This window comes from Scardinius erythrophthalmus (assembly GCF_964197995.2).
Source record: "Scardinius erythrophthalmus genome assembly, chromosome: 9".
Lineage (NCBI taxonomy): Eukaryota > Metazoa > Chordata > Actinopteri > Cypriniformes > Leuciscidae > Scardinius > Scardinius erythrophthalmus.
Genome location: NC_138229.1, coordinates 870,511 through 897,500, shown reverse-complemented (window position 1 = coordinate 897,500; position 26,990 = coordinate 870,511). Strand labels below are relative to the sequence as shown.

The window sequence follows — 26,990 nt, the reverse complement described above, 5'->3', positions numbered from 1 at the left end:
TGAGTGTGTGTGAGAGTGAGTGAGTGTGTGTGTGTGTGTGAGTGAGTGTGTGTGAGAGTGAGTGTGTGTGAGAGTGAGTGTGTGTGAGAGTGAGAGTGAGTGTGAGAGTGAGAGTGAGTGTGAGAGTGAGTGTGAGAGTGAGTGTGAGAGAGAGTGAGAGTGAGAGTGAGAGTGAGAGAGAGTGAGAGAGAGTGAGAGTGAGAGTGAGAGTGAGAGTGAGAGTGAGTGTGAGAGTGAGTGTGAGAGTGAGTGTGAGAGTGAGTGTTAGAGTGAGTGTTAGAGTGAGTGTGAGTGAGTGTGAGAGTGAGTGTGAGAGTGAGCGTGAGAGTGAGTGTGAGAGTGAGAGTGAGTGTGAGAGTGTGTGTGAGAGTGAGTGTGTGTGAGAGTGAGTGTGTGTGAGAGTGAGTGAGTGTGTGTGAGAGTGAGTGAGTGTGTGTGAGAGTGAGTGAGTGTGTGTGAGAGTGAGTGAGTGTGTGTGAGAGTGAGTGTGAGAGAGAGTGAGAGTGAGAGTGAGTGTGAGAGTGAGTGTGAGAGAGAGTGAGTGTGAGAGAGAGTGAGAGTGAGTGTGAGAGTGAGTGTGAGAGTGAGTGTGAGAGTGAGTGTGAGAGAGAGTGAGAGAGAGTGAGTGTGAGAGTGAGTGTGAGAGTGAGAGTGAGTGTGAGAGTGAGTGTGAGAGTGAGTGTGAGAGTGAGTGTGAGAGTGAGTGTTAGAGTGAGTGTGAGAGTGAGTGTGAGAGTGAGTGTGAGAGTGAGTGTGAGAGTGAGTGTGAGAGTGAGTGTGAGAGTGAGTGTGAGAGTGAGAGTGAGAGTGAGTGTGAGTGTGAGTGAGAGTGAGAGTGTGAGTGTGAGTGTGAGTGAGAGTGAGAGTGAGAGTGAGTGTGAGTGTGAGTGAGAGTGAGAGTGTGAGTGTGAGTGAGAGTGAGAGTGAGAGTGAGAGTGAGAGTGAGTGTGAGTGTGAGTGTGAGAGTGAGTGTGAGTGTGAGTGTGTGTGAGAGCACAGTGAGTGTGTGAGAGCACAGTGAGTGTGTGAGAGCACAGTGAGTGTGTGAGAGCACAGTGAGTGTGTGTGAGAGTGAGTGTGTGTGAGAGTGTGTGTGAGAGTGAGTGTGTGTGAGAGTGAGTGTGTGTGAGAGTGAGTGTGTGTGTGTGAGAGTGAGTGTGTGTGAGAGTGAGTGTGTGTGAGAGTGAGTGTGAGAGAGAGTGAGAGTGAGAGTGAGTGTGAGAGTGAGTGTGAGAGAGAGTGAGAGTGAGAGTGAGTGTGAGAGAGAGTGAGAGTGAGTGTGAGAGTGAGTGTGAGAGAGAGTGAGAGTGAGTGTGAGAGAGAGTGAGTGTGAGAGTGAGTGTGAGTGTGAGAGTGAGTGTGAGAGTGAGTGTGAGAGTGAGTGTGAGAGTGAGTGTGAGAGTGAGTGTGAGAGTGAGCGTGAGTGTGAGCGTGAGTGTGAGAGTGAGAGTGAGAGTGAGAGTGAGTGTGAGAGTGAGTGTGAGAGTGAGTGTGAGAGTGAGTGTGAGAGTGAGTGTGAGAGTGAGTGTGAGTGTGAGTGTGAGTGTGAGTGTGAGAGTGAGTGTGAGTGTGTGAGAGCACAGTGAGTGTGTGAGAGCACAGTGAGTGTGTGTGAGTGAGTGTGTGTGAGAGTGAGTGAGTGTGTGTGAGAGTGAGTGAGTGAGTGTGTGTGAGAGTGAGTGAGTGTGTGTGAGAGAGAGTGAGTGAGTGTGTGTGAGAGTGAGTGAGTGAGTGTGTGTGAGAGTGAGTGTGTGTGAGAGTGAGTGTGTGTGAGAGTGAGTGTGTGTGAGAGTGAGTGTGTGTGAGAGTGAGTGTGAGAGAGTGTGTGTGTGTGTTCGTCACTAAACCTCAGTGTTGTTGTGTGTAACAGGGCAGGTTCTGGAGGATGAGGAGGACGAGGAAGAGCGAGTGTGTGCGGTGGCCAAGCCGGTGTGTGTGAACGGCACGGAGTCGGCGTCACTGAAACCCAAACCCGAGCGGCGCTCCAGTTCCTCCTCCAATCCCTCCAGGAAGAGCATCTCAGCCGCCAGCAAGATCCGCAAACTCTCCACCTGCAAACAGCAGTGACCCATCCGCTCCTGCTGCACACCTGTACAGGTGAGAGAACACACACCTCTCACACACCTCTCACACACACCTCACACACACCTCTCACACACACCTGCAAACAGCAGTGACCCATCCGCTCCTGCTGCACACCTGTACAGGTGAGAGAACACACACCTCTCACACACCTCTCACACACACCTCTCACACACCTCTCACACACACCTCACACACACCTGCAAACAGCAGTGACCCATCCGCTCCTGCTGCACACCTGTACAGGTGAGAGAACACACACCTCTCACACACCTCTCACACACCTCTCACACACCTCTCACACACACCTCACACACACCTCACACACACCTCACACACACCTCACACACACCTCACACACACCTCTCACACACACCTCACTCACACCTGCAAACAGCAGTGACCCATCCGCTCCTGCTGCACACCTGTACAGGTGAGAGAACACACACCTCTCACACACCTCTCACACACCTCTCACACACCTCTCACACACCTCTCACACACCTCTCACACACACCTCTCACACACCTCTCACACACACCTCACACACACCTCTCACACACACCTCACACACACCTGCAAACAGCAGTGACTCATCCGCTCCTGCTGCACACCTGTACAGGTGAGAGAACACACACCTCTCACACACCTCTCACACACACCTCACACACACCTCACACACACCTCTCACACACACCTCACACACACCTGCAAACAGCAGTGACCCATCCGCTCCTGCTGCACACCTGTACAGGTGAGAGAACACGCACCTCACACACATCTCTCACACACACCTCTCACACAGCAGTGACCCATCCACTCCTGCTGCACACCTGTGAGTGAGTGCGCGAGTGAGTGAGTGCGCGAGTGAGTGTGAGTGTGAGTGAGTGAGTGTGTGTGTGTGTGAGTGAGTGTGAGTGTGAGTGAGTGAGTGAGTGTGAGTGAGTGTGAGTGTGAGTGAGTGAGTGTGAGTGAGTGAGTGAGTGAGTGAGTGAGTGAGTGTGAGTGTGAGTGAGTGAGTGAGTGTGAGTGTGTGTGAGTGTGAGTGTGTGTGAGTGAGTGAGTGTGAGTGAGTGTGTGTGTGAGTGTGTGTGTGTGAGTGTGTGTGTGTGAGTGTGTGTGAGTGTGTGTGTGTGTGAGTGACTGTGAGCGTGTGAGTGAGCGTGCGTTCAGGGTGGGGTTCCTCTAATGCTGATGAGATGCCGCAGTGAATGCAATGACTCAGTCTCTCTCTCTGTCTCTCTCTCTCCCTCAGTCTCTCTCTCTCTCTCTCTCTCTCGTCTGATGGAGTCGGTGACTCAGACTCTTCTCTCTCTGCGTCTCTCTATATTTAGCGCTCTCATCTTCATTGGATGGAAACCTGTTTACACTTTCCTCTCGCAATATACGGAAATCACAAATGCAAAGGCATCAAATCACGATGTGTTACGAGAATCTAAAGCAGACACTGATGCTTCCAGCGTGAGACGAGGATTGATCAAGATACAACTATCATTTATATTAAGAAAATGCCTATTTGAAGACTTTGCATTTGGACTTCACTGAGAATGTGCAGTATAATGTGCTGAAACTTTATTATTTCACTGTAATATGATGAAAATTTTATTGTTGTTAATACAGTAATAATTCTTTTGGGACACATGTTTTTATTATTAAAATGAACAAATAACATTTACAAAATATATATTTATTTAATTAAATTTTATATTTAAAAATATATTAGTGCTGGGCAACGATTAATCGCATCCAAAATAAAAGTTTGTGTTTACATAAAATATGTGTGTGTGTACTGTGTGTTTTGTATATATATAAGTGCACACACACATGCATGTATGTATTTAAGAAAAATGTATTTATATATAATGTAAATTATGTATAAATATACAGTATATACATGTAAATATTTCTTAAATATATACATGCATGTGTGTCTTACGTGTGTGTGTGTGTATATATACATATTTATATTTATATATATATGTTTATATATATATGCAAATGTTTTGATTTCGGGATGAAATGTGATCCAGTCAATGTTTGTTCTGTTGGAAGCATTTAATATTGAATTTTTGTCTATTTTTATTACATCATCAGCGCTTTGAATCAGTGTCAGTTTCTTGAAAACTGCCTAGAATTAATTTTCCTTATGTACTAGTGGTGTATACTATTTTATAAATAAAACAATTCAAATAAATGTAAATATGTAACAAAAAAATATTATAAAACATTTAGTTTAGAAACAATTTTTACTCAGAAATCGTTAAATTTCACCAAGAACTACTAAGAAACTGCAAATATTGTAGGAATGCACGATATATCGGCCATCATATCAGTATCGGCCGATATATGTTCAGTTTTACTGTTATCGTTATTGGCCCGATAAGAACATCTGGCCGATATATTAAAGCCGATAAATAATAGATTATTTCCTTCAGCTGAGACTCTTCAGATGCGACTGTTCAACATGATGGTTATGAATTGATTAAAATATGATTGGAATCACTTCAAGAAAAGGAAAATACAGTAAAGTGCAAGTCTGTCATATCAGCTGCATAAAATCATAATAAAAACATTATAATTGTGTGTTTGGGTCATGGCTTTTAATGATGACTTCTGTTTTGTAATCAGGCTTTGTAATGTCAAATTTGGATTTATATTTATCGGCCGATAAATATAAAGAATTATCGGTTATCGGTATCGGCCAAAGTATTCATGTCGTTGCATCTCTAAAATATTACATTTAATTAAATGTTAAGTTTTAAAATAGACTGCAATAGTAAAACCTCCTCTGATAAACCTTTATAAGTTTTTTAATTTTTGACAGTATTTGCTTGTATTTCTGTTTGTTTCTGTTGTTACTGTATGATCTCTCTCATATAATAGTCTCTCTCTCTCTCTCTCTCTCTCTATCTATCTCTCTCTCTCTCTCTCTCTCTCTCTCTCTCTCTCTCTCCCTCTCTCTCTATCTATCTCTCTCTCTCTCTCTCTCTCTCTCTCTCTCTCTCTCCCTCTCTCTCTATCTATCTCTCCCTCTCTCTCTCTCTCTCCCTCCCTCTCTCTCCCTCTCTCTCCCTCCGCAGGTTTATGTTGTTTCCCAGCAGCCGATACTGAACGCTGTTCCCGACGCACACTTCTGCCATGATGATGATGATGATGATGATGAACTCAAACACACGGTGCCAGGACACTCGTTTCTCTCGTCTGGACTGACTTGACTTGAGAACGCTGTTAAAGAGTGGAGATGTTTCCCACAATCCCCCTCTGTCGCTGAGGCTCATCCATGCGGTTCCTCCTGGATCCCGATCAGCACCGAAGACCTTCCGTTTAGTTTTAGACCGTATTTTACTTTACAGTTCTGAACTGCAGCTTCAGATGCAGAGGTGTGATGTAGAGATGATGATGAATATACGATGTTAAACTATAAACTGCATGCTGTGACGCGATTGGACGGAGAGCTGGTCGCCACAGGACGTCTGGGTTCATTTCCCCATTTGGTTTGTTTTTCCCGATAATTATTTTTTAAGTATTATTTATATAAAACACATCCCAACTGAAGCTGAGGCTCATGGTCCTTTATTTGCATGCTTGTTTGATTGGAAGAAGGTGTTTGGCCACACGCACTGCATGCTGGGATGGAGAGGAATGGGGTTTTCTTAGGGCACTACATCCAATGTTTACTCGTTTAATCATGTCGTTTCAAACGACCTTCACAATTCATTCCAAACACATGCATTTTCTTCTGCAAGTCAGCCTTATTTCGTAAACGGTTGAGAAAGAAAGCGCATGTGTATCAGTGTATTAGATCCGTGCATTCGCTCTTAAAGTGACAGCAGCCTAATATTCCTGATCTAACAGCAAACAGTCGGGAAAAGTATGGAAAAATTGTGTTTTCAGACTATTTTCTTTATTCAGTTTTCTGTATAAAATCATAAAATTAAGAATTTCTAAACGTAAGTTTATCTAGGGTTTGTACGATGTGCTTGAATTTGACTTTGAAACCCTTGAAAACAGCCATATTTCTGAAGAGGAACTTAAAGTGCTTGAATTGAGACAGTATATGTGAAATTAGTGTTTAATTTCATCGGTAAAACAATCTTTTCGCACAAAATTAAAGCTGCAGTCCGTCTGATATAGATATAGAGGCATTTCTCATGGTTATGAGTGTGATATTGCTCATATAAATATCCAAGTATCTGATACAGCTTTAATTCTTCAGGTCAATCATATATTCATGAGAAAAAATCAGTTTGAATAAGGAAAGCGATATCTTTGTCACAGTATCCTTTCAATGGATAAAGTCACCGCAGTCATTGCTTCTGCTGCACTATTTACTTTTTTTTCTTTTCTTTTTTTTTTTCTTTTTGAAGATAATAAAGATATTGTTTAATAATGAGATATTTGATTGTATTCCTTGAAAACCCAAAATTAAATTAGTGCTTAAATTCCTTGAAAGTCCTGGAATTTAATTTAACAGTATCTGTACGAACCCTGTTTATCACACAAGCGTTTTCATCACTGAAGTTATAGCGATTGTCGAACGTGACCGAATGAATTCAAGGTGCACATTTTCATTACGCAAAACTATAGTGATTGCACTATATCAAATATAATTCTGTATGAATAGGGTCTAAAACTAACTTTCTACCACACCTGCTGGCCACAAATCATTTTTACCAGCATTGAAACAGATTAATCCTTATTAAAGTTACAGATGATTCAGTGAAGAGCAGCGAGTGATGTTTCTTTGTTGTTTGTTGTTTGATTAACATTAAAAACAGAACAGCATCAGAAATATTAGGCTGCTGTCCCTTTAATATTAGGCTGCTTTCTCTTTAATATTAGGCTGCTGTCACTTTGATATTAGGCTTAGGCTGCTGTCACTTTAATATTAGGCTGCTGTCCCTTTAATATTAGGCTGCTTTCTCTTTAATATTAGGCTGCTGTCACTTTGATATTAGGCTTAGGCTGCTGTCACTTTAATATTAGGCTGCTGTCACTTTAATATTAGGCTTAGGCTGCTGTCCCTTTAATATTAGGCTGCTGTCACTTTAATATTAGGCTGCTGTCACTTTGATATTAGGCTGCTGTCACTTTAATATTAGGCTGCTGTCACTTTAATATTAGGCTTAGGCTGCTGTCCCTTTAATATTAGGCTGCTGTCCCTTTAATATTAGGCTGCTGTCACTTTAATATTAGGCTGCTGTCACTTTAATATTAGGCTTAGGCTGCTGTCCCTTTAATATTAGGCTGCTTTCTCTTTAATATTAGGCTGCTGTCCCTTTAATATTAGGCTGCTGTCCTTTTAATATTAGGCTGCTGTCCCTTTAATATTAGGCTGCTTTCTCTTTAATATTAGGCTGCTGTCACTTTGATATTAGGCTTAGGCTGCTGTCACTTTAATATTAGGCTGCTGTCACTTTAATATTAGGCTTAGGCTGCTGTCCCTTTAATATTAGGCTGCTTTCTCTTTAATATTAGGCTGCTGTCCCTTTAATATTAGGCTGCTGTCCTTTTAATATTAGGCTGCTGTCCCTTTAATATTAGGCTGCTTTCTCTTTAATATTAGGCTGCTGTCACTTTGATATTAGGCTTAGGCTGCTGTCACTTTAATATTAGGCTGCTGTCCCTTTAATATTAGGCTGCTTTCTCTTTAATATTAGGCTGCTGTCACTTTGATATTAGGCTTAGGCTGCTGTCACTTTAATATTAGGCTGCTGTCACTTTAATATTAGGCTTAGGCTGCTGTCCCTTTAATATTAGGCTGCTGTCACTTTAATATTAGGCTGCTGTCACTTTGATATTAGGCTTAGGCTGCTGTCCCTTTAATATTAGGCTGCTTTCTCTTTAATATTAGGCTGCTGTCACTTTAATATTAGGCTTAGGCTGCTGTCACTTTAATATTAGGCTTAGGCTGCTGTCCCTTTAATATTAGGCTGCTGTCCCTTTAATATTAGGCTGCTGTCCCTTTAATATTAGGCTGCTGTCCCTTTAATATTAGGCTGCTGTCACTTTGATATTAGGCTGCTGTCACTTTGATATTAGGCTTAGGCTGCTGTCACTTTAATATTAGGCTTAGGCTGCTGTCCCTTTAATATTAGGCTGCTGTCACTTTGATATTAGGCTTAGGCTGCTGTCCCTTTAATATTAGGCTGCTGTCCCTTTAATATTAGGCTTAGGCTGCTGTCACTTTAATATTAGGCTGCTGTCCCTTTAATATTAGGCTTAGGCTGCTGTCACTTTAATATTAGGCTGCTGTCCCTTTAATATTAGGCTGCTGTCCCTTTAATATTAGGCTGCTGTCCCTTTAATATTAGGCTGCTGTCCCTTTAATATTAGGCTGCTTTCTCTTTAATATTAGGCTGCTGTCACTTTGATATTAGGCTTAGGCTGCTGTCACTTTAATATTAGGCTTAGGCTGCTGTCCCTTTAATATTAGGCTGCTGTCACTTTGATATTAGGCTTAGGCTGCTGTCACTTTAATATTAGGCTTAGGCTGCTGTCACTTTAATATTAGGCTGCTGTCACTTTAATATTAGGCTTAGGCTGCTGTCACTTTAATATTAGGCTGCTGTCCCTTTAATATTAGGCTGCTGTCCCTTTAATATTAGGCTGCTTTCTCTTTAATATTAGGCTGCTGTCACTTTGATATTAGGCTTAGGCTGCTGTCACTTTAATATTAGGCTTAGGCTGCTGTCACTTTAATATTAGGCAGCTGTCACTTTGATATTAGGCTTAGGCTGCTGTCACTTTAATATTAGGCTTAGGCTGCTGTCACTTTAATATTAGGCTGCTGTCACTTTAATATTAGGCTTAGGCTGCTGTCACTTTAATATTAGGCTGCTTTCTCTTTAATATTAGGCTGCTGTCCCTTTAATATTAGGCTGCTGTCCCTTTAATATTAGGCTGCTGTCACTTTGATATTAGGCTTAGGCTGCTGTCACTTTAATATTAGGCTTAGGCTGCTGTCCCTTTAATATTAGGCTGCTGTCACTTTAATATTAGGCTTAGGCTGCTGTCACTTTAATATTAGGCTGCTGTCCTTTTAATATTAGACTGCTGTCACTTTAATATTAGGCTTAGGCTGCTGTCCCTTTAATATTAGGCTTAGGCTGCTGTCACTTTAATATTAGGCTGCTGTCCCTTTAATATTAGGCTGCTGTCCCTTTAATATTAGGCTTAGGCTGCTGTCACTTTAATATTAGGCTGCTGTCCCTTTAATATTAGGCTGCTGTCCCTTTAATATTAGGCTTAGGCTGCTGTCACTTTAATATTAGGCTGCTGTCCCTTTAATATTAGGCTGCTGTCCCTTTAATATTAGACTGCTGTCCCTTTAATATTAGGCTGCTGTCCCTTTAATATTAGGCTTAGGCTGCTGTCACTTTAATATTAGGCTGCTGTCCCTTTAATATTAGGCTGCTGTCCCTTTAATATTAGGCTGCTGTCCCTTTAATATTAGACTGCTGTCCCTTTAATATTAGGCTGCTGTCACTTTGATATTAGGCTTAGGCTGCTGTCACTTTAATATTAGGCTTAGGCTGCTGTCCCTTTAATATTAGGCTGCTGTCCCTTTAATATTAGGCTGCTGTCCCTTTAATATTAGGCTGCTGTCCCTTTAATATTAGGCTTAGGCTGCTGTCACTTTAATATTAGGCTGCTGTCCCTTTAATATTAGGCTGCTGTCCCTTTAATATTAGGCTGCTGTCACTTTAATATTAGGCTGCTGTCACTTTAATATTAGGCTTAGGCTGCTGTCACTTTAATATTAGGCTGCTGTCCCTTTAATATTAGGCTGCTGTCCCTTTAATATTAGGCTGCTGTCCCTTTAATATTAGGCTTAGGCTGCTGTCACTTTAATATTAGGCTTAGGCTGCTGTCCCTTTAATATTAGGCTGCTGTCACTTTGATATTAGGCTTAGGCTGCTGTCACTTTAATATTAGGCTGCTGTCACTTTAATATTAGGCTTAGGCTGCTGTCCCTTTAATATTAGGCTGCTGTCACTTTAATATTAGGCTGCTGTCCCTTTAATATTAGGCTGCTGTCCCTTTAATATTAGGCTTAGGCTGCTGTCACTTTAATATTAGGCTGCTGTCCCTTTAATATTAGGCTGCTGTCCCTTTAATATTAGGCTTAGGCTGCTGTCACTTTAATATTAGGCTGCTGTCCCTTTAATATTAGGCTGCTGTCCCTTTAATATTAGGCTGCTGTCCCTTTAATATTAGACTGCTGTCCCTTTAATATTAGGCTGCTGTCACTTTGATATTAGGCTTAGGCTGCTGTCACTTTAATATTAGGCTTAGGCTGCTGTCCCTTTAATATTAGGCTGCTGTCCCTTTAATATTAGGCTGCTGTCCCTTTAATATTAGGCTGCTGTCCCTTTAATATTAGGCTGCTGTCCCTTTAATATTAGGCTGCTGTCCCTTTAATATTAGGCTGCTGTCACTTTAATATTAGGCTGCTGTCCCTTTAAGAGCGAATGCACGGATCTAATACACTGATACACATGCGCTTTCTTTCTCAACTGTTTACGTTTACTAAAGTTGTGTACGAGAATACTTGCTGGGCAGTTGACACAATTTTGTGTGAATTTGTCCGTTGAAGCACAAGAAGACGTTCACGTTTATGTTCTCACAATATTGCATTGTTTAGAACTCATAAAAATGTTACGGACATCGTGTCGTATATCCGCCAGAGTGTTCCATTAATGTTTTGCTGTGTTCACGCCATGTCGTAATCACCCTAATTTCAAGACGACAGCACACGACGGAACTGGGAATTATGGGAATCTGCAGCGGTCACATGGTACAAGTAGGAGCTCTCTGAAAATTCCCAGCTTATAAATTCTGTGAGGATGTGAACGCTTTTGGAATCTAGTATTACGGTAATTATGACGTAGCCTGAGCGCACTTTTAACCCTCTGGTGCGCACTTTTGACCGAACATTTTTACTTGCTGTGTGAACACACACACACACACACACACACACAACATGGACATGATTCAAAAAGTTAAATGGTCCTGATAAAAATAGTCCCACTTGAGCTCCTCGCGGTCAGAAATGAGCGCATTGGAAATTAACGAGACGAGTTTCCTCTAGTGGAAGCGTTTGGTACTGCAGCCGAACACACTCTCACTGAAAGATCATTTCTGGAGATATCGAGCTCTTATTTTGAACACAACTTGTTTAGATTTATTGCTTTGATTTTCTAGCAGTTTTAGAGTAAAACATGTTTTTGAAAATATATATTTCATACAAAAAATTGAAAATATATATTTCATATAAAAATTGAAAATATATATTTTTATAGTATTTTTTCATAATAAATGTAAAATTCTGTAACATTTAAGTTCACTTTTTATAAAACTTTTTCCGCTTCAGCAATAATCCCGCGAGTGTCGTCTTTGAAAAGAGATCAAACTTCAGTCTGTCGCTCTAAACTTTAAAGCATTCAAGATTTACCAGTTTAAGTTGGAAATAACATTTTCAGGTCTATGCTCAAAAAGATAATAAATGGATTATAAATACAGCGTAAATATAATTTAGTACCATTAAATCTCCTAAATAAATATTAAATAAAAATCATTATCGAACTATTTGAGTCTGGAATTTTGATATTGAAAATGTGTTGAAAGCCTGTAAAAACTATAAGAGTATCTTGATACTAATACGGAGTTTGACGTGAGCAGCGTGAACATTCTGTGAAACATCTGACTGTGCAGCATCATGTGTGTGAACGGGTGATGTGTGAGTGAAGGATCCCAGCACCGCAGTCTGTTGTTCAGTGTGTGTCATCAGTGTTAGTGTGTCGTCAGTGTTTGTGTGTGTCATCAGTGTGTCGTCAGTACTAGTGTGTGTGTGTGTGTGTGTGTGTGTGTCGTCAGTGTTTCTGCACGCAGGACTCGAGCGCGTCGACTCATCAGTGACGCTCGAACCCTGAGCCCGCGATCATCTTCCTCTGCACATCCTCGAGTCTTTAAGTGAGCAAGTATTCCCATGATCTATACGCAAACAAGCCATAAAACAAATGATTTTAAAATATAACATCATTATGACTCTGGATTCTGATTGGATGAGGCGTGTTTGAAACGGTTGTATAACTCACATCTGTTATAGCACATTATTTAACAAGCATGAAGCAAAATAACTTAAACTGATCTTCACTATATTTTAGTTTGATAATGTTTTTTATTTAATATTTTGTATTTTAGGGGATTTTATACTAAATTATATTTACGCTGTATTTATAATCCATTTATTCACTTTTTGAGCATAGACCTGAAAATGTTATTTCCAACTTAAACTGGTAAATCTTGAACGCTTTAGAGCGACAGACTGAAGTTTGATCTCTGTTCAAAGACGACACTTGGCAGATTATTGCTGAAGTGACAAGTTTTATAAAGTGAACTTTAAAAAAAAGTAACAGAATTTTTTCGTTTATTATGAAAAATGCACAAAAATACTTTAAAAAAAATGTTGTAATAAAAATTTTATATGAAATATTTATTTTCAAAATCCTGTTTTACTCTAAAACTAACTCTATAAATCTAAACAAGTTGTGTTCCACATTTGAGCTTGATATCTCCAGAAATGATCTCAGTGAGATGTTGTTCGGCTGCAGTACCAAACGCTTCCACTAGAGGAAACTCGTCTCACTCATTTCCAGTGCGCTCATTTCTGACCGCGAGGAGCTCAAGTGTGATTATTGTTTTCAGGACCTGTTCGAATCATGTACATTGTGTTCACACAGCAAGTGCCAAAACCTTTACCAAGTTTCATACCATTCCTATGAAGTAAAAAAAAAAAAAAAAGTAAAAAAAATTGGTCAAAAATGACCGAAGAGCATCAGACGAACATGTCACAATGCGAAACTTGGCTTTTATTTCTATTTTGTGTTCTCAAACTCAACAGGAAGTGATGTCATGCGTGTGTTGACGGATGACTGAGGCTGGTGGAAACCTCTTCTTTATTTTTAGAGCCTCAGGAAACTCTTCCTCCACACGATTAATTCAAAGAATCTGCCATTATTACTGTGAGAGGAAAAGGCCAGACCGTCCAGAAGCGGGTCATCTCTGGCCAGTGACACGGCTGTTTCCATGGCAACGACCCCTTTACACCTCCAATAGCAAGAGCTCAGTTCCACAGGCAATCATGTTTAGCTCAGTTTTTTATTTTTGCATTATGTAATTCTTCATTTTTGTGTGTTTCCTTTTGATATGTGTGATCACTAAAACTCAACAGATGAATCTAACCGGTCAAACTACCCAACATGCATCTGTCAGTCTGCTATAGGCCAGTATTTGGAGGTTAAAGTAATGGTTTACCATGAGCATTTTTAAAGGAATCTTTTCTGTTTACAAAAAAAATAGCATATTTTTACAAATATTTTGAGTCATTGTTGTTTAAATAAAAAGATAATTTAATTCAACAAACATGTACGTCTCATTTGCTTTGTGATTTAAATCAGTCAACCTGATTTTTTCATGGTTTTTTTTTTTCACAATAAACATGATTTTTGCATAAAACCAACAAAATTACCTTTATTGCAAAGGAATCATAATTCTAAAATGACAATTCAGAGTGATGTAGATGTACATGTATATACAAGTTCCCACAACCTACCCTGCGTTCTCCGATGCTAAACAAGATCTGAAAGTCACAGTACAACTATGGTCATAAATGTGTCATGTATGATATGAAACCGGAGATATTGCGGCTGATATCCCAGAATGCAACACTGTTTTGGCCCAGATCCGGCCCACATCTGGTAAACATGGATTCCAGATGTGGGTCGACACTATGTAGCTGTTTGGGATTCTTAGCATTAATGATTTAGTAACGAGGACTTGAAATGTTCTGGACAGTGCATTGTGGGATATATAAGGATCGGTGATGGTATCAGATCTCAGCCGTCATGGTTCGTCACATCACAGAACGTGTGATCTAGATTGGTTTGATCAGAAATGACCCGAGCTGATTTCTGAAACGGTTTCACAGTGGACGTTTCTTTGACCGCAGATCAGTGTGTGGATCTAGAGTCCCTTAGAAGAGGAGATGAAGTTCAGTTGAGGTTTTCCAGCATTTCCCCCTGGGTTAGTATGGATGCATCCGTACTACTCAAACTCGTATTTTAAAGGTGAAGTTTGTAATTACAGTCACTAAACAGACTCCCTAAAATAAAGACTGTTTTCCATTGGTCAGTGACTTGCACTTGCACTCAACTGGGTTACAAGAAGGTATATTAATATCCAAAAATGACACACCTCACCTAATTATTGCTACTGTTCCCAGCATGCACCACGCTTGTATTCATCTTGTGTCATGTTCTACTCAAGTAGAGTTATTGTCACTTCTCTCAATAGGCGCGTTTCCATTACAGATTTACGCAAAACGTTTGCGATTTTTTTCTAAATGTCGACAAAAAACTATTGCGAAATTACGGCGTTTACATTAACTGATGTTATGCGACTAAAACTTCATTTTTCCTCACGCGATAAGTAAAATAATTCCAAAAACCATGGTAACGGACATTGGTAGGTTTATGTACTAATCCCAGCCACTGCACTGGCCATTATTATTAATGGAAGGAGATGTGTGTGTGTTTCCAAGCATTAATGGTGAGGAACGACCCTTATTATACTTGTGAGTGTTTCTGGGTGTTTCTCCCTCATTTCTGCTTCCAGGTCTTGATTGTGTTATTTATTTGAGGTTTAGAATCCATTATTCCTGTAATTATTTTGTCTTATATGAATTTAATAAAGAACTCTGTCTCGTATTCTGTCCAAACACATCGCCTCATCTACGTCAGGTGACTGTAAATGCGCAAAAACTGTTTCCATTGCAATTTTGAGAAATATTTATTTTTTGAATTGCCTGAAACACCCCCTCATGCGAGCGGAAAAACTTTTTTGCAATAAATTCGAGTTTTTGCGAAATTGACGTGTTTCCATTGGGCGTATTTTCAATTCGCAATTTCAATTTGCGCAATTTGAAGGGTAATGGAAACGCAGCTAGTGTGAGGTTTGCTCTTGTTCCTCAGAAAGCGTTACTACACAAGCTGTCCGCACACTATCACAGTCTTTTACCATTCTTCATGAAAACATCTTTTAACATAATTTATTAAATTAGTAGTTAAATAAAATTCCAAATAATAAATGATCACTTTGGATATTTATCAATAAAATGTGGGGGGTAAAAAAAAAAGAGCGCATGGAGCCATTGTGCAGTGTGACGAATGTTAACTATAATAGCCGTGATTTAGTTTTGTTTTGCGTCAGTGTTGTTAGATTGAGTTGTTTTTTGCGCGATGATGACATTAGTAGCACAAGCACCCTGGAGAAGGAGTTCGTGAAAACTTGACCTAAACTATTCTGTACAAGAACGATAACTATAACAATAACTATAATGCTGTCCACACCAGCAGACAATATCATTCTGTTAAATATAAGTGCATGCTGGGGTTTTGTCGTACGCCGCTTTAAATGCTCAAGCTCTTTAAAGTCTGATTCGCTGTCAATGTTTTTATCGTTCAAAAAAACTCCAACAATATTGTTCCTCTGTGTCGTTATCGTGACTTTGCTATTCTCCTAGAGTTAGAGCGATTATTAAAACTTTATGGTTATAGTTATCATTCTTGGCGCGTTATTCTTCAAGATCGGTTGAGGTGCGGCTTACGTTCACGACACACTCTTGACCTCCTCTTCGAGTCCTCAGATTAGAGTAGATCCGATCATCCAGCATGGATGCCAGTTTGTCTGACGGACTTATGTCAGTATAGGTGTGATGCTTATAGTCCGAATCCGGCATGAGAGTGTCTGTATGGGAATGCAAATGAGAGCTAAATGTGGTCACTGGCGGCCCGTCACGGTCCACAACCTCCATGCGTGAATGTTTATGTGAGTCTGTGGGATTAGCAGTTGTCCCAAAGTCCTCCAGTATCCCACAATCCCTCGCTCTGTTTTCCAGCGGTTGTGATGAAAAGAAATGCCGGCTTGTGTTGTTGCTGCTGTTGTTTGCGTTTTCCTCCAGATCCGGACCTGAACTTCCAGCACCCGAGGGTGGACCAGCACCTTCCAGGTCCGGTCCGACTGTTTCCGGCTCGGGCGATTCTGTACCCGCCGCTCCTTCGCTTCCCTCCTCATCTGCCGCGCTAGCAATGCGAGGCAAGGTACTATGATAGCGTGTGTCCAAGGGGTAGTTAGCGCTGTCGCCTCGGCGTAGCGGATAACAGCGCTGTCGCTCCAGGGATGGCGAGTATCGAGCGGCTCCGGGATCGCTGTATTGTTTGCTACGCTGCCATTGCTTCCGGAGATGAATACGGGAACGGTGACGGTGTCGTAATGAGGGTGACCCCTGCTGGTCGAACTGGGGATCATGCCGTAGGAATTCGTTAAACAGCGCCTCGGTCTTCTCATCGATGCTGTAGTCTCGTCGGCGGAAGCGAGGCCTGGGTTGTGTTTCTTGGGGGGCCAAACTTACAGATGCCTCGTCTTCCAGCTCCTCTCTAAAGACTCGTGCCTCAAAACTCTCGCAAACCGTGCCTTTGCGGCCAGAATTGGTGAAAAAGCGTCTGCGTTCGGATGCGGTCTTCGTAGAGCTACTTCCGAAAAGCCTAAGTTCCTCGGGAGCCTTGCAAGGAGCCTCGATGGAGGCGTATCCGCTGTCCATTTGCAGGAGCTTCCGGTTGTTCGTCTCTCCCTCAGAATCTACACTGTCCCGTGCGTTTCTCCTCAACCCGGCGTCCCGGACCACATCGTCGTACGGAAGCTCACCGTCCCCGTCCATGTCGTCATCGATGTCTTGCGACTGGTAATTGGGGGCGCCTGATCTTGACGCTCCGGCTGAACAGACGCTGTCCGCGTCGCTCCGAGTGGAGTCTCTGTCGTTGCTGCTCAGGTCCGAGGAGGCGTACCGTTCCAGAGAAGCTCTCAAACTCCAGATGTCCCGGTACAAGCTGGGCTGATCGAGACTCTCCTGATGACTCGGTGGACCAAACTCTCCTGAAGCTCCTGCCATCATCTCTTCCCTGTCCTCCATCTCCTGGAATGAGGGGAACGCTGGAGTCGTCTCTTTGGCCACTGCATCTGTGTTGTGTTTGAGCTCCATCACAGCCTCTACCTCTAACCTGAAGGGGCGCAAAGACATGATGTCAATCGCCAACACACTCCCCACACAGAAAAGTAAACATTGTAATTAAAGGTGCAGTGTGTAATACTTAGGAGGATTTGTTGACAGAGATGCAATATCATATACATAACTATGTTTTCAGTGGTGTATAAAGACCTTACATAATGCACCGTTATGTGTTTATTAGCTTAGATTGAGGCATTTCTCTCTACACAGCGGGTCCGCTTACATCGACGTAGCTAATATATCTGCTGCTTTCAAACGCTTTCCTGGGTGTATCTGTGTAAGCGCTCGATGAAGAGCCTCAAAAATGTCATTGTTGATAATTGTAGCCAATCACAGACATATTTGTTGAGCATGTCAACACAATGGCCAATCAGAGGTGTTTAAGAATTCATTCAAAAGCGCTCAAAATGCTAGAGGGAAATGCTGGTTTCGTCACATTTTTTAAATTTTAGTACCGACTTGGTACCGAAGTCGGTACTTTTGATAACTCTACATCGAGGATTGTTTTGGAATTGGACTGTGACTCCTGAAATTAAACGGTAAGATGCCTAAAGATCCCCTAAGTCCAACTCTGCTCCTGAAGGGTCAATATATTTTGCTCTAACTCTGCTTAAACATGCCTGAACCATCTAATCACGGTTTTCAGGATTACTAGAAACATTCAGGCAAGCGTGTTTGGGCAGGTTTGATCTAAACTCTATAGGACATTGGCCCTCCAGGAGCAGGATTGGACAACCCAGACAGCAACATAGTGTCGGCCAGATCTGGGCAGACACTATTGCTGTCTGGGAACCCTGCCTTAATTCAGGGGTGTTCAATCCTGATCCTGGACTTTTGTTCCAACCTGCAGGATTGGACACCCTGCCCTAACTTTGGGATATTGTGACTGTACCTGCAGAGGGCCTGAGGAGCTCCTGCACTGGTGTCCAAAGAACTGGCCGAGAGGCGTCTCGGCGGCTCCGTCTGTGGCTGAGCGGGAGGTTTTGGCAACAGAAAGTCCCCGACTCCAACCGGCAAGTTTTCTTCTCCCTGATCCAGAGTCTCACTGGCCGCCCGCTGCCTCTGAAACACACGTCTCCTCGGAGAACCTAAAAGAATAGCAGGAATAGCCAGGTAAGAATATGCACATATGACTCTAGTTGACTTAAGCCGGAGCACACTGTGCGATTTTGGCCGAGATTTGGCCGTCTGAGACAAATATTGCAAATCCTAAAAGAATCCTCTGATCCTAGGCTAAAATCTTAAATCTTTGATCATTAGTTTGACGTGTTCACCGACAGCTGATTAATGACCGTTGCGATCTAATTTTACCTCCGACGAAATTCTGGCAGTGTCAGAAGATTTGACTCTCAGTCCTGCAGTGATTCTCCTACGACAACCGACAAATTATCCTCGTTTTTCCCAGACAGGACCGGATCTGGGCCGATACTATGTTGCTGTCTCGAAATAACAATTCTGAATTGTGAATTGCTAATAAACATTAAAAAGTGCATTACAATAGTCCATGCAACTATTTTCACATGGTGAAGAAGCTCCTCGGCCTCCCTAATGACCGCATGTAATGCAATCTAACGCTCATTAGCAGGAAATGAGCAGCAGTACTGACTGACCTTTCACATCAGGTGAAGAATAATGTGATTATTTAATTTCATTTATCATATCATTCATTTATCAGGAAGCAGATTTGTCCTGCACTCTTGGTTGAAGTCTGTGAGCCAATCAGATCTCACAACAGTCACTGACACGTGACTTTAACTAGACTGAGCTACTCTCCCCGTATTGATCTGGTATCGATTCCTCTTCTCCAGGCTCATTCAGAGCTGAATAAAAGCTCTCATTGTTTAAGGAGACTGCCTTTGGACTGTGTGATTGATTTCTGAGCAATATTGCAGCTCATATCATGAGGAATCATTATTGTTTAAGTTTCGAGAGTTTCGAGAACTTTGAAACATCTTTCAGAAAACAAAACGGCCAACAAGAGCGTTTAATGAAACTGAACTGCAGGAACAATTTGATCTGAAGTCAACTTTCACATCAACGCATATGGACAGTTTATTCAATTAATTTATTTGTTTATTAAAGCTGCAGTCCATAGTTTTTCCTCTTTGTCGCCATCTCTATTTGAATTATCAACTTTACGTGGGTTGTGCCTCGGCATGGCACAGCTTGATGAATCCAATGTTTTGAGGAGAATGTGCGGCTGTCAGTCGCTGCCGGTGTGGATCCTGGCATTCGCAATCACAGATTCTACTTTTTGGAAGTATGACCAACATAAGAATTTTCACTGGAAAATGTCCTCTGAACAAGTAAGTAACATCCACTTTTGCAGTCTCTTTTTTTCTGTAGCCACTCCGAAGTCCGAAGTCTTTCGCATTTTACAGCAGGCGAATCTCCAGTTGGTGATTGTCGTTTGAACCATTTCTGGATCCGCCATCAAATTGATAAGTTTAATTATATCAAGTGCTGTGAGAAAAGGCTATAAATCTCCACCTCCAACATCCTCACACTCATAGGCTACTAGCCGAGACTCTTCTTTATGTGTACAGATGTGACGTAATGACGCAAAGACATGCTCGGATTTCCCGCAGAACTCCACCAGTACCACTGGAATTAAAAACATTATTACAAGCTTACCATTTTGAATCGAGCTACGGCAAGCAGAGAGTGTTGAACACTGGCTGGTTATGTACTTGCTCAAATTATTTTGGATTATTTTTAACCCAAAAAAGTTACGGACTGCAGCTTTAATTATTATATACTTATTATTAGGAATTAGTTATTTAATAATTAAATGATATTTCACCTCTCATATCAAGACTCGCTGCTCTCTGGATGGTGTCGAGTCTCCATTTCTTGACGCTGAAGAACGGACCCGCTCCCTCCAGGCTGGCGTGGCGTCTGAGCTTAGACAGGCAGTGGAACACGGTTCCCTGAGCTGGACAGGAAGTGACATCTCTGTCCATCAGCAGGCTTCTGCTCATCACCTCAATCTGGAGAGGAAAACCAGGAGTGAGCAGATGGTGGAAGTGAAGATGGTCACAGGTAACATGGCTGAATCTCAGGAAAACATCTGGCTCATATTACAATCCTTAATCAAACGTAATTAAAGGGGTGGTATAATGCTCTCAAACTCTCCATCTGCTACAGTAGCCCCTCCCCAAACTCTCCATCTGCTACAGTAGCCACTCCACAAACTCTCCATCTGCTACAGTAGCCACTCCCCAAACTCTAATCCTGCTACAGTAGCCCCTCCCCAAACTCTCCATCTGCTACAGTAGCCACTCCCCAAACTCTCCATCTGCTACAGTAGCCACTCCCCAAACTCTCCATCTGCTACAGTAGCCACTCCCCAAACTCTCCATCTGCTACAGTAGCCACTCCCCAAACTCTCCATCTGCTACAGTAGCCACTCCCCAAACTCTCCATCTGCTACAGTAGCCCCTCCCCAAACTCTCCATCTGCTACAGTAGCCACTCCCCCAAACTCTCCTTCTGCTACAGTAGCCACTCCCCCAAACTCTCCTTCTGCTACAGTAGCTACTCCCCCAAACTCTCCATCTGCTACAGTAGCCCCTCCCCAAACTCTCCATCTGCTACAGTAGCCACTCCACCAAACTCTCCATCTGCTACAGTAGCCACTCCACCAAACTCTCCATCTGCTACAGTAGCCCCTCCCCAAACTCTCCATCTGCTACAGTAGCCACTCCCCCAAACTCTCCATCTGCTACAGTAGCCACTCCACCAAACTCTCCATCTGCTACAGTAGCCACTCCACCAAACTCTCCATCTGCTACAGTAGCCACTCCACCAAACTCTCCATCTGCTACAGTAGCCCCTCCCCAAACTCTCCATCTGCTACAGTAGCCCCTCCCCAAACTCTCCATCTGCTACAGTAGCCACTCCCCCAAACTCTCCATCTGCTACAGTAGCCACTCCACCAAACTCTCCATCTGCTACAGTAGCCACTCCACCAAACTCTCCATCTGCTACAGTAGCCACTCCCCCAAACTCTCCATCTGCTACAGTAGCCACTCCACCAAACTCTCCATCTGCTACAGTAGCCACTCCACCAAACTCTCCATCTGCTACAGTAGCCACTCCACCAAACTCTCCATCTGCTACAGTAGCCCCTCCCCCAAACTCTCCATCTGCTACAGTAGCCACTCCCCAAACTCTCCATCTGCTACAGTAGCCACTCCACCAAACTCTCCATCTGCTACAGTAGCCACTCCACCAAACTCTCCATCTGCTACAGTAGCCCCTCCCCAAACTCTCCATCTGCTACAGTAGCCACTCCCCCAAACTCTCCATCTGCTACAGTAGCCACTCCACCAAACTCTCCATCTGCTACAGTAGCCCCTCCCCAAACTCTCCATCTGCTACAGTAGCCACTCCACCAAACTCTCCATCTGCTACAGTAGCCCCTCCCCAAACTCTCCATCTGCTACAGTAGCCCCTCCCCAAACTCTCCATCTGCTACAGTAGCCACTCCCCCAAACTCTCCATCTGCTACAGTAGCCACTCCACCAAACTCTCCATCTGCTACAGTAGCCCCTCCCCCAAACTCTCCATCTGCTACAGTAGCCCCTCCCCAAACTCTCCATCTGCTACAGTAGCCCCTCCCCCAAACTCTCCATCTGCTACAGTAGCCACTCCACCAAACTCTCCATCTGCTACAGTAGCCCCTCCCCCAAACTCTCCATCTCTACAGTAGCCCCTCCCCAAACTCTCCATCTGCTACAGTAGCCACTCCCCAAACTCTCCATCTGCTACAGTAGCCACTCCCCAAACTCTCCATCTGCTACAGTAGCCACTCCCCAAACTCTCCATCTGCTACAGTAGCCCCTCCCCAAACTCTCCATCTGCTACAGTAGCCACTCCCCCAAACTCTCCTTCTGCTACAGTAGCCACTCCCCCAAACTCTCCTTCTGCTACAGTAGCCACTCCCCCAAACTCTCCATCTGCTACAGTAGCCCCTCCCCAAACTCTCCATCTGCTACAGTAGCCACTCCACCAAACTCTCCATCTGCTACAGTAGCCACTCCACCAAACTCTCCATCTGCTACAGTAGCCCCTCCCCAAACTCTCCATCTGCTACAGTAGCCACTCCCCCAAACTCTCCATCTGCTACAGTAGCCACTCCACCAAACTCTCCATCTGCTACAGTAGCCACTCCACCAAACTCTCCATCTGCTACAGTAGCCACTCCACCAAACTCTCCATCTGCTACAGTAGCCCCTCCCCAAACTCTCCATCTGCTACAGTAGCCCCTCCCCAAACTCTCCATCTGCTACAGTAGCCACTCCCCCAAACTCTCCATCTGCTACAGTAGCCACTCCACCAAACTCTCCATCTGCTACAGTAGCCACTCCACCAAACTCTCCATCTGCTACAGTAGCCACTCCACCAAACTCTCCATCTGCTACAGTAGCCACTCCACCAAACTCTCCATCTGCTACAGTAGCCCCTCCCCAAACTCTCCATCTGCTACAGTAGCCACTCCCCAAACTCTCCATCTGCTACAGTAGCCACTCCCCCAAACTCTCCATCTGCTACAGTAGCCACTCCACCAAACTCTCCATCTGCTACAGTAGCCCCTCCCCAAACTCTCCATCTGCTACAGTAGCCACTCCACCAAACTCTCCATCTGCTACAGTAGCCCCTCCCCAAACTCTCCATCTGCTACAGTAGCCCCTCCCCAAACTCTCCATCTGCTACAGTAGCCACTCCCCCAAACTCTCCATCTGCTACAGTAGCCACTCCACCAAACTCTCCATCTGCTACAGTAGCCCCTCCCCCAAACTCTCCATCTGCTACAGTAGCCCCTCCCCAAACTCTCCATCTGCTACAGTAGCCACTCCCCCAAACTCTCCATCTGCTACAGTAGCCACTCCACCAAACTCTCCATCTGCTACAGTAGCCCCTCCCCCAAACTCTCCATCTCTACAGTAGCCCCTCCCCAAACTCTCCATCTGCTACAGTAGCCACTCCACCAAACTCTCCATCTGCTACAGTAGCCCCTCCCCAAACTCTCCATCTGCTACAGTAGCCCCTCCCCAAACTCTCCATCTGCTACAGTAGCCCCTCCCCCAAACTCTCCATCTGCTACAGTAGCCCCTCCCCAAACTCTCCATCTGCTACAGTAGCCCCTCCCCAAACTCTCCATCTGCTACAGTAGCCACTCCACCAATCTCTCCATCTGCTACAGTAGCCACTTCACAAACTCTCCATCTGCTACAGTAGCCCCTTCCCAAACTCTCCATCTGCTACAGTAGCCCCTTCCCAAACTCTCCATCTGCTACAGTAGCCCCTCCCCCAAACTCTCCATCTACTACAGTAGCCACTCCCCCAAACTCTCCATCTACTACAGAAGCCACTCCCCCAAACTCTCATCTGCTACAGTAGCCACTCCCCAAACTCTCCATCTGCTACAGTAGCCCCTCCCCAAACTCTCCATCTGCTACAGTAGCCACTCCCCCAAACTCTCCATCTACTACAGAAGCCACTCCACCAAACTCTCCATCTGCTACAGTAGCCCCTCCCCAAACTCTCCATCTGCTACAGTAGCCACTCCCCAAACTCTTCATCTGCTACAGTAGCCACTCCCCAAACTCTCCATCTGCTACAGTAGCCCCTCCCCAAACTCTCCATCTGCTACAGTAGCCCCTCCCCAAACTCTCCATCTGCTACAGTAGCCACTCCCCAAACTCTCCATCTGCTACAGTAGCCACTCCCCAAACTCTCCATATGCTACAGTAGCCACTCCCCAAACTCTCCATCTGCTACAGTAGCCCCTTCCCAAACTCTCCATATGCTACAGTAGCCCCTTCCCAAACTCTCCTTCTGCTACAGTAGCCCCTCCCCAAACTCTCCTTCTGCTACAGTAGCCACTCCCCAAACTCTCCTTCTGCTACAGTAGCCACTCCCCAAACTCTCCATCTGCTACAGTAGCCACTCCCCAAACTCTCCTTCTGCTACAGTAGCCCCTCCCCAAACTCTCCTTCTGCTACAGTAGCCCCTCCCCCAAACTCTCCATCCTCTACAGTAGCCACTCCCCAAACTCTCCATCTGCTACAGTAGCCACTCCCCAAACTCTCCATCTGCTACAGTAGCCACTCCCCAAACTATGTACAGGCAAGCAAAATATAAACACACACGTTTTTCCATAGAAAACCATTATCAAAATACTCAACATTAAGGCACTTCAAGTGTTTCCAAACTCTCCATCTGCTTTAACATAAAGGCATTGTTTCATTGGTTATAAAATTGTTGCTGCATAGCCCTCTGACACTGGGTAGTTGCACCCCTGCATGTCTCCACACCAGTCACATGACTGCCAACTATGAATTGTTGTTGTTAGTTCATTATGTCACCAAATGAAACGTACTGCAGCGTTCTTGGGTTTCTTAGCAGTGATGATCGCAGTGACTCACGGTTTGTGATCGGACAGGTTTGCCGGTGTGTTCTGCGCTGCTGTTCAGGGTGGAGTTGAGTGTGTCTCCGGGAAGAGCACAGCTGGGGCTTTGACTGATCCACAATCCTGGAGCCTCCGGCACGGGGCCCTCAGCTGGCTGCACACACACACACACACACACACACACATTTTTATTTGCTCTGCTCCTCAACCTAGTGCACAGACTACATAGGCTGCATTTTAAGGCATCGTGTGCATCAGACTCCAGAATATGACCAGTGTGATAAAGAAACCTTTGGACAAATTCTAACTCAGTATTGCATCCATCCTTTATGGAGAAGTTGATCCCAGAATCCATTGACTATCAATGCAAGTAAGTTTAGCATTTTTGATTTTACGTTTAGTTTTTTTTAGAATTTTTTACTTTATTTGAATGGTATGAAACTTAGTAAAGGTTTTGGCACTTACTGTGTGAACACACAAACAAATCACGGACATGATTCGAAAAGGTTAAATGGTCCTGAAAGAAATAGTCCCACTTCAAAAATTAGACGAATTTCCTCTAGTGGAAGCGTTTGGTACTGCAGCCTAACAAAATCTCACTGAAAGATCTTTTTGTTTAGATATCATCCTCAAATTTGGAACACAACTTGTTTAGATTTTTTGGCTTTGAATTTATGGCTTTGATTTTATTGCAGTTTTAAAGTAAAATGTGATTTTGAAAATATGCATTTTATATAAAAATTGAAAATAGAATTTTTGTGCATTTTTCATAATAATACGCATAAAATTCTGTTAGTGTTTTCACTTCAGCAATAATCTGCCAAGTGTCGTCTTTGAAAAGAGATAAAACTCTTAGAGTCTGTCGCTCTAAAGCGTTCAAGATTTACCACAGTTTAAGCTGGAAATGTAATTTTCAGGTCTAAGCTCAAAAAGTGAATAAATGGATTATAAATGTAGCGTAAATATAAAAAATCCCCTAAAAATACAAAATATGAAATAAAAAACATTATCAAACTAAAATATAGTACATTCATTTCATTGACAAAAAAATCAATAAAAATTGACACGCGAAGAAGAGCTCCAGAGGGTTTCTTTTGTCAGTATTATCCACTAATGCTGTATCACTGTCATTGAGAAAATACACAAATAAAATATTGGTTACACTTTATTTCGATAGTGAACTTTAGACTGAAGGCGTGAGGTGTGTGTGTCACCTGGAATATGGAGAGTGACGGGTGTGTTGAGGGCTGTTCGGTGACCGTCACGCTGTTCTCCGGGGAATCGCACTCAATGATGGTGAGGATCTTCAGCGCCGGCGCCGGGATGTGCAGGTGTGTGAGACGAGCTTTCTTCAGGTGATGGAAGTCTCCTTCTGTGAGTGTGTACCTGAGAGAGAGAGAGAGAGAGAGAGAGAGAGAGAGAGAGAGAGAGAGAGAGAGAGAGAGAGAGAGGATCAGTATAGAGTAGGGCTGCATGATTAATCAAAATTTACATGTAATTGTACTTAAACCGATTTGGCTTATAGCGATTATGAAATGGCAAAGGCTGTGGTTATAATGTGCAGCTTGTCAGTGACGTACGGCTCAGTAAACGCGGCTCACTCTGAAAGCACTGAGTTTGAGTCGCTTATAACGTGCATTTGAAAAAGAAACACGCGTCAAACATCTTTCCAAACAAGAGTGTGTGTGTGAGACGCCCTCTGGTGGTCACATGGTGCATTCACTACCGATCAGCCGCTGCACTGACAAACTGTGCATAGAATAATCGCAGCCTTTGCTAAATCGCGTGCGGTTTCATTGTGATTAATCGTGCAGCGCTAGTGTAGAGCTCCTCTTCATTCACCAATATGAGTTCAAGTTGAAAGGCTTGTTTTCACACCGAGAACCATAACTATATCAGCGTATAAACTAAACAGAAAAAACAAATATATATATATATATATGTAGCGCTGTATAAATAAAGGTGACTTGACTTGAATATAAAAGTGCATAAATAATTTTTGAACTGACCAAATTATTAGAAGTGAAAGGTTAAGGAACCGTGTCTGACCTTCGACCTTTCTCCTGGTCTTTGGCGCTCTGCTCAAACATGGCGGCCTCGTTGAAAGAGACCCGTCGCCCGGTGAGGGACGCAGACAGGAAGTGATCCGTGTTCGTATCACCATGACAACCGGAAGTGGACAGCGAATCACCACTCTCGAGTCTGATGGTGATGTCTAAAGAAGAAGAAGAGAAACCTCAATAATGCACACTGGTTTCTCTTTTCAGGAGGACGATGATCATATACCCTAGTATACAGTGTTGGGTGAGTTACTCTAAACAAGTAATTAATTACTAGCTAATTACACCTTCAACAGTGTAATTAG

General features: G+C 43.3%; 2 protein-coding genes across 2 annotated transcripts in view; one reads left to right on the top strand and one right to left on the bottom strand.

Moving 5' to 3' along the window:
• The window catches only part of stk11 (serine/threonine kinase 11), a 34,015-nt gene extending 27,512 nt beyond the window's left edge, over nucleotides 1-6,503 (top strand). The window contains exons 10-11 of the mRNA XM_081374104.1: nucleotides 1,871-2,097; nucleotides 5,163-6,503. Coding sequence (XP_081230230.1) covers nucleotides 1,871-2,067 — 197 coding nt within the window. The 3' untranslated portion in view covers nucleotides 2,068-2,097; nucleotides 5,163-6,503. The remainder of the gene's footprint in view (nucleotides 1-1,870; nucleotides 2,098-5,162) is intronic.
• Nucleotides 6,504-15,718: 9,215 nt separating this feature from the next.
• The window catches only part of cbarpa (CACN subunit beta associated regulatory protein a), a gene marked incomplete at both ends in the record, with an annotated part of 31,815 nt that continues 20,543 nt past the window's right edge, over nucleotides 15,719-26,990 (bottom strand). The window contains 6 exons of the mRNA XM_081375578.1: nucleotides 15,719-17,201; nucleotides 18,102-18,297; nucleotides 20,013-20,199; nucleotides 24,642-24,779; nucleotides 25,840-26,011; nucleotides 26,675-26,840. Of these exons, the coding sequence (XP_081231704.1) occupies nucleotides 15,719-17,201; nucleotides 18,102-18,297; nucleotides 20,013-20,199; nucleotides 24,642-24,779; nucleotides 25,840-26,011; nucleotides 26,675-26,840 (2,342 nt within the window). The remainder of the gene's footprint in view (nucleotides 17,202-18,101; nucleotides 18,298-20,012; nucleotides 20,200-24,641; nucleotides 24,780-25,839; nucleotides 26,012-26,674; nucleotides 26,841-26,990) is intronic.